At 43.0% G+C, this 15491-nt stretch overlaps 1 protein-coding gene across 1 annotated transcript in view; it reads left to right on the top strand.

The window, feature by feature from the left end:
- The window catches only part of LOC126484744 (lachesin-like), a 370517-nt gene that overhangs the window by 328880 nt on the left and 26146 nt on the right, over window positions 1-15491 (top strand). The window contains exon 7 of the mRNA XM_050108339.1: window positions 5724-5843. Within this exon, the coding sequence (XP_049964296.1) occupies window positions 5724-5843 (120 nt within the window). The remainder of the gene's footprint in view (window positions 1-5723; window positions 5844-15491) is intronic.

Raw genomic sequence — 15491 nt, 5'->3', positions numbered from 1 at the left:
TTGTCAAGTTTCTGAACTGTTGTGTCTTAGAATAAAAGGTAGGAGCAATCTTTTGGAAACCATCTTGCAGGCGTGAGAATTCCCGATGTCTTGGTAGGGGCAGAGCCAGGCAGAGAGCGCGATTCTGCAAAGACGGTAACTTCTTCATGTGTTCATTGGTTACTTGCCCCCAGACGGCAGCGGTGTACTCAATGACAGGGCTGAGTAGCGCCTGTTACAATGTGACACCGAGACGTGGAGGAAGCGTGGAAGTCCGGTCCAACAGTGCCAGAGCTTGCGTAAACGATTTAGGAGGTTTATTAAAAAACTAGAAACCCGCCTCGACTGAGAAAAAAGCACCTAGTGTTTACCTAGGTTTCGGCGTAGATAACTACACCTTCTTCAGAACAATAAAACCCACAAGTGCCTAAGAAGACCTTTGTCAAAGATTAAAAGAACACCATGGCTATACATTTATAAACGAAAAAAGGGCACACACAAGCAGTACATATGTACAAAGTGTGGTGTCACCGACAGACACCACAATTGCTAGGTGGTAGCCTTTAAATCGGCCGCGGTCCGTTAGTATACGTCGGACCCGCGTGTCGCCACTGTCAGTGATTGCAGACCGAACGCCGCCACATGACAGGTCTAGAGAGACTTCCTAGCACTCGTCCAGTTGTACAGCCGACTTTGGTAGCGATGGTTCACTGACAAATTACGCTCTCATTTGCCGAGATGATAGTTAGCATAGCCTTCAGCTACGTCATTTGCTACGACCTAGCAAGGCGCCATTATCAATTGCTATTTATCTTGTGATGCATGTACCGTCAGACCAATGTTCACCAATTATGGATTAAAGTTAAGTATTCCAACAGCTACGTACTTTATTTGCTAGACTCAAATCCTTTAACTGTTCCAGACCTCACGCCAGCCTGCGTGAGCTTAAACGCGTGCCTTTCGGCTTCACCTCCTAGCGGCTTGGCTGTCTTGCCAAGTCACAACACAAAGTCTAAACCGTTACTTAACTTTGTACATATGTAACACAAGTAGAGTCTTCCACGGCCAAGTTTACAGCCTCTTTCTGTTTATGGTAATCGTCCTCAATCATGAGGCGCAACTTTTTTCGATTTGGTATCGAGTATTGTGGGTCCAACAGTGAAACAAATCGTCGAAAACCAGTGTCATCGACGATTGAAAGCGGTTGAAAATCGTCTGTTATCATGGCCACTAGCGCTTCATCTAGCTGCTGTTGCCGTTTACTTCCCTCTATGAAGAGAAACGTAAGATTTAAATCAGTGCTCCTGCAAGGGGATGCGTTATGTTCGACAACTAGTCCAATAAAATTACATATCATATCGTGCAAAAGCTAGGATAGCATAGGTTTGATTTTGGGGTATGTTGTATGTTATCAGAGTACGATTAAAAAATCTGTGTTTTTTAAGCGTGGCGGACAGCTTCCGTCACTACCTGAACTTTTGCACGGAATTCACTTTTTGTACCATACGTACCTGGATATTATGTCTGCCTCGCACAATTGGAAGAATGAGTATCTGTATCCACGGACGTCGCTGTTTTATTGCTCGATAAATTGTGCAGTTTAAGATGTCTAATCATGCCCGTTGTATTTTTTGATTAATTACGGAGATTTTTACGACAAATGTTGCAAGTAACGTTATCTCCATCCTCCGTAAAGTATTGCCAGCACCCTGGTGCTCGTTTACGAGTGTCCATATTGATTTAAATAACAACTTTACTCGAATGAAACCTGAGACATACTTGTTACGAGCACAGCGAGCAGCGAGCGTGTTTGTCTAGCGGCGGCATTCAATTCATAAAACAACAGCGGCGCGGCGTATGTTGTCGCAGCCAACTGGCGCGCAGCGGCACACGCCGATTCTCGTGAGTTTCTCGAGAATTGCTTGAGAACTAGAGGCTCGAGGAATTCTCGGTGCGCTCGAGTCGCCGCGCTTCGCCATCCCATCACTGAATCAAATGCTTTTGCGAAATAAAGAAACACAGCAACTACCTGACTGTTTTGATCCGTAGCGCTCATGATTACATGTGAGAAGAGCCCACTTTGAGTTTCACATTAACGATGCTGTTTTTTTTTTTTTTTTTTTTTTTTTTTTTGTCATCAGTCTGCTGACTGGTTTAATGCGGCCCGCCACGAATTCCTTTCCTGTGCTTAGCACACCTACGTCCTCAATTATTTGCTTGACGTATTCCAATCTCTGTCTTCCTCTACAGTTTGTGCCCTCTACAGCTCCCTTTACTACCATGGAAGTCATTCCCTCATGTCTTAGCAGATGTCCTATCATCCTGTCCCTTCTCCTTATCAGTGTTTTCCACATATTCCTTTCCTCTCCGATTCTGCGTTGAACCTCCTCATTCCTTACCTTATCAGTCCACCTAATTTTCAACATTCGTCTATAGCATCACATCTCAAATGCTTCGATTCTCTTCTGTTCCGGTTTTCCCACAGTCCATGTTTCACTACTATACAATGCTGTACTCCAGACGTACATCCTCAGAAATTTCTTCCTCAAATTAAGGCCGGTATTTGATATTAGTAGACTTCTCTTGGCCAGAAATGCCTTTTTTGCCATAGCGAATCTGTTTTTGATGTCCTCCTTGCTCCGTCCGTCATTGGTAATTTTACTGCCTAGGTAGCAGAATTCCTTAACTTCATTGAGTTCGTGACCATCAATCCTGATGTTAAGTTTCTCGCTGTTCTCATTTCTACTACTTCTCATTACCTTCGTCTTTCTCCGATTTACTCTCAAACCATACTGTGTACTCATTAGACTGTTCATTCCGTTCAGCAGATCATTTAATTCTTCTTCACTTTCACTCGGGATAGCAATGTCATCAGCGAATCGTATCATTGATATCCTTTCACCTTGTATTTTAATTCAACTCCTGAACCTTTCTTTTATTTCCATCATTGCTTCCTCGATGTACAGATTGAAGAGTAGGGGTGAAAGGCTACAGCCTTGTCTTACACCCTTCTTAATACGAGCACTTCGTTCTTGATCGTCCACTCTTATTATTCCCTCTTGGTTGTTGTACATATTGTATATGACCCGTCTCTCCCTATAGCTTACCCCTACTTTTTTCAGAATCTCGAACAGCTTGCACCATTTTGTATTGTCGAACGCTTTTTCCAGGTCAACAAATCCTATGAAAGTGTCCTGATTTTTATTTAGCCTTGATTCCATTATTAGCCGTAACGTCAGAATTGCCTCTCTCGTCCCTTTACTTTTCCTAAAGCCATACTGATCGTCACCTAGCGCATTCTCAATTTCTTTTCCATTCTTCTGTATATTATTCTTGTAAGCAGCTTCGATGCATGAGCTGTTAAGCTGATTGCGCGATAATTCTCGCACTTGTCAGCTCTTGCCGTCTTCGGAATTGTGTGGATGATGCTTTTCCGAAAGTCAGATGGTATGTTTCCAGACTCATATATTCTACACACCAACGTGAATAGTCGTTTTGTTGCCACTTCCCCCAATGATTTTAGAAATTATGATGGAATGTTATCTATCCCTTCTGTCTTACTTGGCCGTAAGTCCTCCAAAGCTCTTTTAAATTCCGATTCTAATACTGGATCCCCTATCTCTTCTAACTCGACTCCTGTTTCTTCTTCTATCACATCAGAGAAATTTTCACCCTCATAGAGGCTTTCAATGTATTCTTTCCACCTATCTGCTCTCTCCTCTGCATTTAACAGTGGAATTCCCGTTGCACCCTTAATGTTACCACCGTTGCTTTTAATGTCACCAAAGGTTGTTTTGACTTTCCTGTATGCTGAGTCTGTCCTTCCGACAATCATATCTTTTTCGATGTCTTCACATTTTTCCTGCAGCCATTTCGTCTTACCTTCCCTGCACTTCCTATTTATTTCATTCCTCAGCGACTTGTATTTCTGTATTCCTGATCTTCCCAGAACATGTTTGTACTTCCTCCTTTCATCAATCAACTGAAGTATTTCTTCTGTTAACCATGGTTTCTTCGCAGCTACCTTCTTTGTACCTATGTTTTCCTTCCCAACTTCAGTGATGGCCCTTTTTAGAGATGTCCATTCCTCTTCAACTGTATTCCCTGCTGCTGTATCTATAGCCTTAGAGAACTTCAAACGTATCTCGTCATTCCTTAGTACTTCCGTATCCCACTTCTTTGCGTATTGATTCTTCCTGACTAATGTCTTGAACTTCAGCCTACTCTTCATCACTACTATATTGTGATCTGAGTCTATATCTGCTCCTGGGTACGCCTTACAATCCAGTATCTGATTTCGGAATCTCTGTCTGACCATGATGTAATCTAATTGAAATCTTCCCGTATCTCCCGGCCTTTTCCAAGTATCCCTCCTCCTCTTGTGATTCTTGAACAGGGTATTCGCTATTACTAGCTGAAACTTGTTACAGAACTCAATTAGTCTTTCTCCTCTTTCATTCCTTGTCCCAAGCCCATATTCTCCTGTAACCTTTTCTTCTCCTCCTTCCCCTACAACTGCATTCCAGTCGCCCATGACTATTAGATTTCCGTCCCCCTTTACATACCGCATTACCCTTTCAATATCCTCATACACTTTCTCTATCTGTTCATCTTCAGCTTGCGACGTCGGCATGTATACCTGAACTATCGTTGTCGGTGTTGGTCTGCTGTCGATTCTGAATAGAACAACCCGGTCACTGAACTGTTCACAGTAACACACCCTCTGCCCTACCTTCCTATTCATAACGAATCCTACACCTGTTATACCATTTTCTGCTGCTGTTGATATTACCCGATACTCATCTGACCAGAAATCCTTGTCTTCCTTCTACTTCACTTCACTAACCCCTACTATATCTATATTGAGCCTTTGCATTTCCTTTTTCAGATTTTCTAGTTTCCCTACCACGTTCAAGCTTCTGACATTCCACGCCCCGACTCGTAGAACGTTATCCTTTCGTAGATTATTCAATCTTTTGCTCATGGTAACCTCCCCCTTGGCAGTCCCCTCCCAGAGATCCAATTAGGGGACTGTTCCGGAATCTTTTGCCAATGGAGAGATCATCATGACACTTCTTCAATTACAGGCCACATCTCCTGTGGATACACCTTACGTGTCTTTAATGCAGTTGCCTTCTGCATCCTCATGTCGTTGATCATTGCTGATTCTACCGCCTTTAGGGGCAATTTCCCACCCCTAGGACAAGAGAGTGCCCTGAACCTCTATCCGCTCCTCCGCCCTCTTTGACAAGGCCGTTGGCAGAATGAGGCTGACTTCTTACGCTGGAAGTCTTCGGCCGCCAATGCTGATTATTTATCAAAATTTAGACAGTGGGGGGGGGATCGATCCCAGGACCGAAGACGTTTTGATTATGAATCAAAGACGCTACCCCTAGACCACGGGTACTGTTTTCGTAACAGTGCTAATTGGCATGGAGGAGGAGTTTCTGTTCGAAATACATTACGTTTCAGCTCAGAAAATATTCTAACAGACTAGAACAAATGGTTTTCAAGATAGTTGTGCATCACTTCTGCTGCGCTTCTTGTAGATGGGTGTTGCCTCTGCTTTCTTCCAACTGCTAGCCACATATCTTGTTCTGTTTATCTACGGTATACAACCATAATGCTCAAAGCATAGGGAAACTCAAGTCCAAGTCCTGTAGAGAGTATGTTAGCAAATGTTGACTGTAAAGGAAAGTATCTAGGGACAGCACCTGTGACACGGCTTTTGTGTGTGTTTTCAGTTCACCCGCTGATCAAAGTGACCAACCAGCTGGTGTTGGCTCCACAGGGCAGCGACGTGGTGCTCCAGTGCTACGTGGAGGCCTCTCCCAGAGCGCTCAACTCCTGGCACCGCGAAACAGGTAATGTGCAGGTCTTTCTCTCTCTCTCTCTCTCTCTCTCGCTCTCTCTCTCTCTTTCTTTCTCTCTCCATCTACAGAGCACGTGCTTATCCTTCCATATTTCACTTTATAGCCATTTTTGTAGCCCCTTTAGCTATACTTTTAATGTCTGATCGTTAGTATATTGTTGAGGCCTTAGTAAAATATCAAGTTGTAACCTAAGGACTGAACACTGTCAGTCTCTCCCATTTTATACATATTATAAGTGGAAGTGGCTGACATGTATTGAATTGCATATGGTACGCGTGTTCGACGTTCTGTGCGAAAGAACTGGGTCGAAACCACTTTTTAATGTCCAACTCTTTGTAAGAATATACTTGATTACCTACGTATCGCACAATTTTTGTCATCCGTATAAAAAACGGAACATACCTTCTGACATTGTTGCTGATGAACGGTGATTAATATGCACAAGAATTAGCCCCTAGTTGGATTACGACTTACACTGATGTGACGAAAGTCATGGGCTATCGATTTTCACTTACACAGAATGTCCCAAAAAGAATGACCCGATTTAAATAGAATTATTTATTAGGAAGAAGGGCTTAACACCAACAAATAGCATACCAAATTACTCAGAAAAGACAGAATTTTATAAAAATCCAACATAAATGTTCAATATGTCCTCCACAGGCTGCATGGACGACATCTAGCCAGTAGCCGAATTCATCCTAAACTGAGCGTAAGGTGTCTTCTGTCACTGAAGCTGCAGCAGCTGGTATTCTAGTTTTTAGTTCATCAATGTCACGAGGTAAGGGAGGAACGTAAACACATTGTTTAACATATCCCCACAGGAAAAAATCATATTGTGTTAAATCAGGAGACCTGGGAGGCCAGGAGTGTAAAGCCTGGTCTCGCAGTCCTGTATGCCCTATCCAACAATGAGGCCCGTTGGCATTGAGGAAACTGCACACGTTGTTGTTCCAGTGTATTGGTGCTCCATTTTGCTGATATAAAGTTGTGGGAATAACCAGTTCCAGAGCATTGCAAGATATGATTCTCCTGTTACAGTTTCTTCCTTAAAAAAAAGAAAAAAAACGGTCCATAAACCTTGATTTGCGACACAGCACAAAAAAATTCACTTTTGGTGAATCACTTTCGTGTTCAATCGTTTTATGAGAATTTTCGAGCCCCCATACACGCACATTATAACAGTGAACCTTACCGCTAATATGGAAAGTTACCTTACCGCTGAATATCAACCGTGACGTAAAAGTGTCATTTTCCATGTCCTCTAGAATAGCATTGCTGAAGTCCACTCGCTTCACTTTGTCAGTATCTCGAAGAGCTTGTAGCAGTTGTATTCAGTATAGCTTGAGGGCTAAACGACGCCGTAACACACGTCAAACTCTCATGCGTGGTAACGCAAGTTCAATGGTAGCAGGACGCGTAGACCTGCGGGGGCTCCGCTCAAATACTCGTCGGATTTGTTCCAGTGTTTGTTTAGGAACACGTGGCTGGCCAGGACATTTGCCTTTACAGAGGCATCTTGTTTCTTCAAACTGTTTATACCATCGTCGAATATTCTTTGGTGGTGGTGGTTTAGCACGAAATCGAATATGAAACGCCCGGTAAACTGCGATCATTGACTGAGTACGACTAAATTCAATAACACGATACACCATCTGTTGCGCGGACGCCACATTGCGCGAGACTGGCTGCACGCTCCGGGTCAGCGGTCGTAGCAACATCTAGCGGATTTTTTCTGAATCTCTAGACCATGCTGATTACATCTAGCGTTGTTTCAATTACCTAGTGACATTTGCCTCAATATTATTACAAGTTAAAATCGGGTCATTCCTTTTGGGACACCCTGTACAGATGGCGGTGTATCTCGTACACAAGGTATAAAAGGGCAGTTCATTGGCGGAGCTGTCATTTATACTCAGGTGATTCGTGTGAAAAGGTGTCCAACGTGATTATGGCCGCGCAACGGGAATTAAGAGACTTTGAACGCTGAATGGTAGTTGGAGTTAGATGCATGGGATTTTCCATTTAGGAAATCGTTAGGGAATGCAATATTCCGAGATCAACACTTTCAAGAGTGCGCCAAGAATATAAAATTTCAGGCATCACCTCTCACACGGACAACGCAATGGCGAACGGCATTCACTTAACGACCGAGAGCAGCGGCGTTTGCGTAGAGTTGTTGAGACGTATGACGAACATGTCTTTTAGGACAGTGTGGTGAAATCTGGCGTTAATAGGCTGTGTCAGTAGACGACCGACGCCAGTGAACTTTGATAACAGTATGACATCACTTGCTGCGATTCTCCCGCGCTCGTGACTATATTGGCTGGACTCTAGATCACTGGATCAGATGACTTCCAATTTCAGTTAGTAAGAGCTGACGGTAGGGTTCGAATGTGGCGCAATCCCACGTAGCCATGGAGCCAGGTTGTCAACAAGGCACTGTGCAAGCTCACGGTGGCTCCGGAAAAATGGCTCTGAGCACTATGGGACTTAACTGCTGTGGTCATCAGTCCCCTAGAACTTAGAACTACTTAAACCGAACTAACCTAAGGACATCACACACATCCATGCCCGAGGCAGGATTCGAACCTGCGACCGTAGCAGGCCCGCGGTTCTGGACTGCGCGCCTAGAACCACTAGACCACAGCGGCCGGCACGGTGGCTCCGACTGGGTCCTCTTGTCCGACTGAGCCAATCATTGACTGGATGACTTCTCACCACCGGAAACTTTTACAGAATCCAAACTGTGATTTTGACAACATATTTTTTGTAGGCAGATGGTCAAGAAGAATTTTGTACATTACCTTCTCTAAAGTTTTCGTGATTGTCTAGAAAAGTGCAATAAGACGAGAGTTTCATATTATTTCCATATCTGCTATCTTGAGTAGATCTTTAACATCAGACTATTTCAACCGGTAGGGGGAAGAGGGAATGCTGAGTCGGGACAAAATCCACGAAAGGAATTAATAAGTCCCTATTGGTCCGTTACGGCCAGGGGACATCGGCTAGTACGTACTTTTCAATGTCAATAAACTTTACCAACAGCCGTACACTTTAAGATATTTTATTTTATTCTGAAAGCAACCAGTTTCGGCAATTCTTTTTGCCATCTTCAGGCCCCATGCGTCTCTTCCAAATCAACGAACTCATCGTATAGCGTCATAAAACTGGATATCTTGAATTCCAACCGTTGTGCAGCTGCTTCATACGAAAGCGTGAGTTGATGCACAACGGTTGGAATTCACGATATCCAGTTTCATGGCTCTATACGATAAGTTCGTTGATTTGGAAGAGACGCATGGGGCCTGAAGATGGCAACAAGAATTGCCGAAACTGGTAGCTTTTAGAATAAAATAAAATATCTTAAAGCGCACAGCTGTTGATAAGGTTTATTGACATTGAAAAGGAATTAAAAAGTGTTGGCCTGATGCACTCATCAGCCTGAGTTTCACTTTAACGCTTCTTTTCACCCCTGCACGGGGATAATCGAGTTAGTTATCTTTTGTTCCACAAAAACGCAACACAAAAATAATTAGAGAAAGAAGCACACAAAACACAGCTTTAACGATTAACAAACAAGAAGACCTCGTAACTTCCATCAACTTGGTTAATGCGACTTTAAAGATAACACTGTCCACCGGAAAGAAGAGTGGCGAAGAACGAAATAAGATCAAATGCGGATATTGCCATACAGGACAATTGCAGTAGATACACTAATTAAGTAAGTAACATAATATCAGGAAAGACATTAAAAATGTCGCCTGTAGTGGACTAATGCAAATTCATGTACAACTTATAAATCTCGGTTTGCGGTAATCAAAACTGATACCGCTCAATGAGGAACGTAGAGAGGTCCTTATTGCCTTTCACTGGGAATAAGTCCATGTGTCCAAACGTAATGAGAAATGTCCGTCACGATGAGAACCTGTACACGTTCCCCTGACAGACATTATTATCTTGGTATCTACAGGAATCCGCCACACATACGGACGCAGCTAATTGCATTTTAGTGTCCTCGACCATCACCCCGTGGCATCTGTCAAGTCCTGTCATCGATGTCGTTTCTACAGGGGGAGCCTCTGCGCGCAATATTAAGGATCGGAACTGGTCCTACTGCTGTTGGAGCGTTATTTTACCTTAGGAATCACGCACAAGGAATGTGCGGAACCGCAACAGTGACTCTAGTATTTCTATGGGTTTCGCGCTGAAATTAACGTAATTTACCATTATTTCCGACTAACTAGCTATTAAATTGTAATCCGACCGACGTCCATAGTACAGGGTGATTCAAAAAGAATACCACAACTTTAAAAATGTGTATTTAATGAAAGAAACATAATATAACCTTCTGTTATACATCACTACAAAGAGTATTTAAAAAGGTTTTTTTTCACTCAAAAACAAGTTCAGAGATGTTCAATATGGCCCCCTCCAGACACTCGAGCAATATCAACCCGATACTCCTACTCGTTCCACACTCTCTGTAGCATATCAGGCGTAACAGTTTGGATAGCTGCTGTTATTTCTCGTTTCAAATCATCAATGGTGGCTGGGAGAGGTGGCCGAAACACCATATCCTTAACACAATCTTAGAAACGAAAGATTCATCTGTTTCCATTTGAGCAAGGATAAAATCACAGAAATCGATTCGATTAATCTTTTTAGCTGCAGACAGTGCTTGAACCAATTTCAGACGATAAGGTTTCATAACTAACCTTTTTCGTAGGACTCTCCATACAGTTGATTGGGGAATTTGCAGCTCTCTGCTAGCTCTGCGAGTCGATTTTCCTGGGCTGCGAACAAATGCTTGCTGGATGCGTGCTACATTTTCATCACTCGTTCTCGGCCGTCCAGAACTTTTCCCTTTGCACAAACACCCATTCTCTGTAAACTGTTTATACCAACGTTTAATACACCACCTATCAGGAAGTTTAACACCATACTTCGTTCGAAATGCACGCTGAACAACTGTCGTCGATTCACTTCTGCCGTACTCAATAACACAAAAAGCTTTCTGTTGAGCGGTCGCCATCTTAGCATCAACTGACGCTGACGCCTAGGCAACAGCGCCTCAAGCGAACAAATGTACAACTAAATGAAACTTTATAGCTCCCTTAATTCGCCGACAGATAGTGCTTAGCTCTGCCTTTTGTCGTTGCAGAGTTATAAATTCCTTAAGTTGTGGTATTCTTTTTGTATCACCCTGTATACTTCCGAATAACATGTTTTAAATTAAATTGTACCTCGGAAAAAAATGTACCAACGGAAAAAAATCGCAACATCAAGAAATAATTAATGTAAGTAATTACATTCCGGGAATCCCTTTGTCTAGTTAACGTATTTAAGTGATTAACATTGCAAGATCCCATATTAATGTAAGCGCGAGATAAGCCAGTGCAAATGTGAAATGCTGTTACATTAATAACCGGTATAACCGCCAGAATGTTGAATGCAAGTATGTGCTTGCACTGTGGTGTACAGGTGCCAGATGTCAGTTTGCGGAATAGAGTTCCATGCCTGTTGCCCTTTTTCGGTGAACAGGAACCGTTAATATGCTATGTGGATGACGCTGGAGCTGTTGTACGATTGTGTCCCATATGTGCTCGACTGGATGCAGATAAGATGATCGAGCAAGCCAAGGCAACTTGTCGACACTCAGTAGAGAAAGTTGAGTTACAACATCGATATGTGGACGAGCGTTATCCAGTTGGAAAACAGCCCCAGGAATGCCATTCGCCCGCATTTCGTGGTCGTGCGGTAGCGTTCTCGCTTCCCACGCCCGGGTTCCCGGGTTCGATTCCTGGCGGGGTCAGGGATTTTCTCTGCCTCGTGATGGCTGGGTGTTGTATGATGTCCTTAGGTTAGTTAGGTTTAAGTAGTTCTAAGTTCTATGGGACTGATGACCATAGATGTTAAGTCCCATAGTGCTCAGAGCCATTCGAACCATTTTTGAATGCCATTCACGAATGGCCAGACGGACGGACAAATCAGCAGTCAGGGTGCGTGGGATAACCACGAAAGTGCTACTGCACCCGAGGCCGTAACCCCAGTTGTAGCAGTGTGTCTAGCATGCACACAAGTCGGTTGCAGGCCCTCAACTGACACCCTAATAACCAACTCAACGGCCGTCACTGGCAACGAGGCAGCAGGCTTTCACCATAAAACATTGGACGGAATGGAGAGTGTCATGAAAGGAGGGTATAAGATGAACATCAACAAAAGCAAAACGAGGATAATAGAATGTAGTCGAATTAAGTCGGGTGATGCTGAGGGAATTAGATTAGGATATGAGACACTGAAAGTAGTAAAGGAGTTTTGCTATTTGGGGAGCAAAATAACTGATGATGATCGAAGTAGAGAGGATATCAAATGTAGACTGGCAATGGCAAGGAAAGCGTTTCTGAAGAAGAGAAATTTGTTAACATCGAGTATTGATTTAAGTGTCAGGAAGTCTTTTCTGAAAGTATTTGTATGGAGCGTAGCCATGTATGGAAGTGAAACATGGACGATAGCTAGTTTGGACAAGAAGAGAATAGAAGCTTTAGAAATGTGGTGCTACAGAAGAATGCTGAAGATTAGATGGGTAGATCATATAACTAATGAGGAGGTATTGAATAGGATTGGGGAGAAGAGAATTTTGTGGCACAACTTGACTAGAAGAAGGGATCGGTTGGTAGGACATGTTCTGAGGCATCAAGGGATCACCAATTTAGTATTGGAGGGCATCGTGGAGGGAAAAAATCGTAGAGGGAGACCAAGAGATGAATACACTAAACAGATTCAGAAGGATGTAGGTTGCAGTAGGTACTGGGAGATGAAGAAACTTGCACAGGATAGAGTAGCATGGAGAGCTGCATCAAACCAGCCTCAGGACTGAAGACCACAACAACAACAACATCTATCCTACGCCGAACACAATAGTCTCCTCTTTCGATAGTGCCACGTCGCCATTGTATGAGTCCCGTCTTCTTTAAACCTACATTCTCTTGACCACCACCGTCATGAGGTGCTGATAATAACGTCTTTGTCGCCCTACATACATTCGTGACCAACATCAACTCACCACGTCAAATCTCAAAGGTAACAAATGCTCATGAAAGCTACAGAACATATTTAAAGTAAACCTGCTTTGCATCCTCGTAGTGGAGCTTCTAGAGCCACTCTTATGCGACTGGCGCGAAATTGGAATAGACGTCATCTTTCAGGTGTAGAAACATGCCTACGAGCTTCCGTTTATATTGCACAATTTCTCCTTGGTATTTCGATTTTTTCCCGTCGTTCTATTCACCTGTACGATGCCATGTGACATGCCCGCATATCAATGAACATAGATCTCTATGTTACACTATTATTCTATCAGTAACATCATCCTTACAGTAACTTAAAAGGCACCTTTACTTTACACACTGTGCATTTTCTTAGAATAGGGTTAGGTATTAGTTGTTTTCACAGTGGCGTTCAGAGATCGAATTCGAAACTGTGAGAAATGTAAATCCTCAAGTTTAGTATACTATTTCGACTTTACATGTGCCCTATCACATAAGATATCGGAAAGCATAAGGTTTCTACTCGGTCGATGTCCAGTAAAGGAGTTTGGCTCGCACCATCTCTATAGTTACAGAGACGAATTGGGAATCATTCTGCGACTGAACGTGCCGCAAGTGATGAAATTCACTGACATAAGCGACTTTGACACAGGCCAGATTCTTATAGTCCGGCGACTGGGAAAGTTCACCTCGACAGGTGGTAGGTGGCGTTTTTGTCCTGTTTTTCTTCATCCGTGATGTGTAATTTTTCTTCCGTTTCCTTAACTTCGCGTTCTTCATGATCACCAACCCTTGTGTTAAATTTCTCGCTTTTCTCATTTCTGTTACTTCTCAATACTTTCGTCTTTCTTCGATTTACTCTCAGTACACGTACTGTACTTATTAGGCAGTTCAAGGAAGGAGAAAAATTGGGTTTAACGTCCCGTCGACATCAAGGTCATTAGAGACGGAGCACAAGCTCGAATGTGTCGAGGCTGGAGAAGAAAATCGGCCGTGCCGTTTCGAAGGAATCGTCCCTGAATTTACCTAGAGTGATTTAGAGAAATCGCGGAAAACCTAAATCTCGATTGCTGGACAAGGGTTTGAATAGTACAGAACATAGGTACATACAGCAGATCCTGTGATTCTTCCTCGCTGTTACCGAGGATAGCAATGTCATCAGCGAATATTATCATTGATTTCATTTCACTCTAAATTATAGTCCTATTCCTTAACATTTCGTTTATTTCCGTCATCGCTGTTTATATTAAACAATAGAAGCAAAACCCTTACCCTCTATCCAATATCCTCTCTAATTCCCAGTCTAATATCCTTCAAAAAAGAAATTGTTCAAATGGCTCTGAGCTCTGAGACTTAACATCTGGGGTCATCAGTCCCCAAGAACTTAGAACTACTTAAACCTAACTGACTTAAAGACAACACACACACATCCATGCCCGAGGGTCCGCAGCTCGTGGTCATGCGGTAGCGTTCTCGCTTCCCGCGCCCGGGTTCCCGGGTTCGATTCCCGGCGGGGTCAGGGATTTTCTCTGCCTCGTGATGACTGGGTGTTGTGTGCTGTCCTTAGGTTATTTAGGTTTAAGTAGTTCTAAGTTCTAGGGGACTGATGACCATAGATGTTAAGTCCCATAGTGCTTCGAACCATTTGAACATGCCCGAGGCAGGATTTGAACCTGCGACCGTAGCAGTCGCGCAGTTCCAGACTGAAGCGCGTAGAACCGCTCGGCCACAACGGCCGGCTAATATCCTTCCTTGTACATGTTGTTTATTACTTGTTGTCTCCATATCGTACACCTACATTCCTGAAAATTTCGAGCCTCTTGCACCATTTGAAATTGTCAATGCTTTTCTACAATCCTGTCTCAACTTTTCTTGAATTCTGCTTCCATTATGAAGCACAATGTCAGAACTTCCTATCGGGAGCTTTTACCTTTTCTAAAGCAGAAGTTATCGTCAACCAAAAAATCCTCAATTTTGTCTTCCATTCTTATGTACATTGTTCTCGTCAGTAAGTAGGATACATGAGGTGTTAAGCTTATTATGCAGTATTACTCGCACTTATCTGGCCTCTCTAGCTTCGTGATTGTCTGGATGATATTATTTAGAAAGTATGATACTATTCCTGAGTACTGGTATGTTGTACTAACGACAATGAAAAGCTTTTTAGCTGCCTTCCAGCAACAATTTTCGAAATTCCGCAGGTATGTCAATGCTTTCCGCCTTATTTTATGTCAAGTATTTCAGAACTGTAGTACTGGATGCCCCAAGTCTTCCGTATCGACTCCCATTTGTCATTCTATCACGTCATCAGACAGTTTCTCCCATTGGTAGAGACCTTCAGCGTACCCTTTCAACCATTCTCTCACTTCTGTGATTTTAACAATGGAATTCCTCTCCTACTATACTATTAAAGTTGGAACCTTTTCTTTTAATTTCACCAATGATTGTTTTGACTTTCCTAGAGGCTGAATAAGCCCTTCCGATAACAATTTCTTTTTCGAGTTTTCACATTTTTCCTGCAATCATTCCGCCCTAAATTCCCTCCGCTTCCTGTTTATTTCATTCTAAGTGACTTATAATGCTGTATTTT

This window comes from Schistocerca serialis, chromosome 6 (genome assembly GCF_023864345.2).
Source record: "Schistocerca serialis cubense isolate TAMUIC-IGC-003099 chromosome 6, iqSchSeri2.2, whole genome shotgun sequence".
NCBI lineage: Eukaryota > Metazoa > Arthropoda > Insecta > Orthoptera > Acrididae > Schistocerca > Schistocerca serialis.
This window is presented reverse-complemented; position numbering and strand designations above follow the sequence as displayed.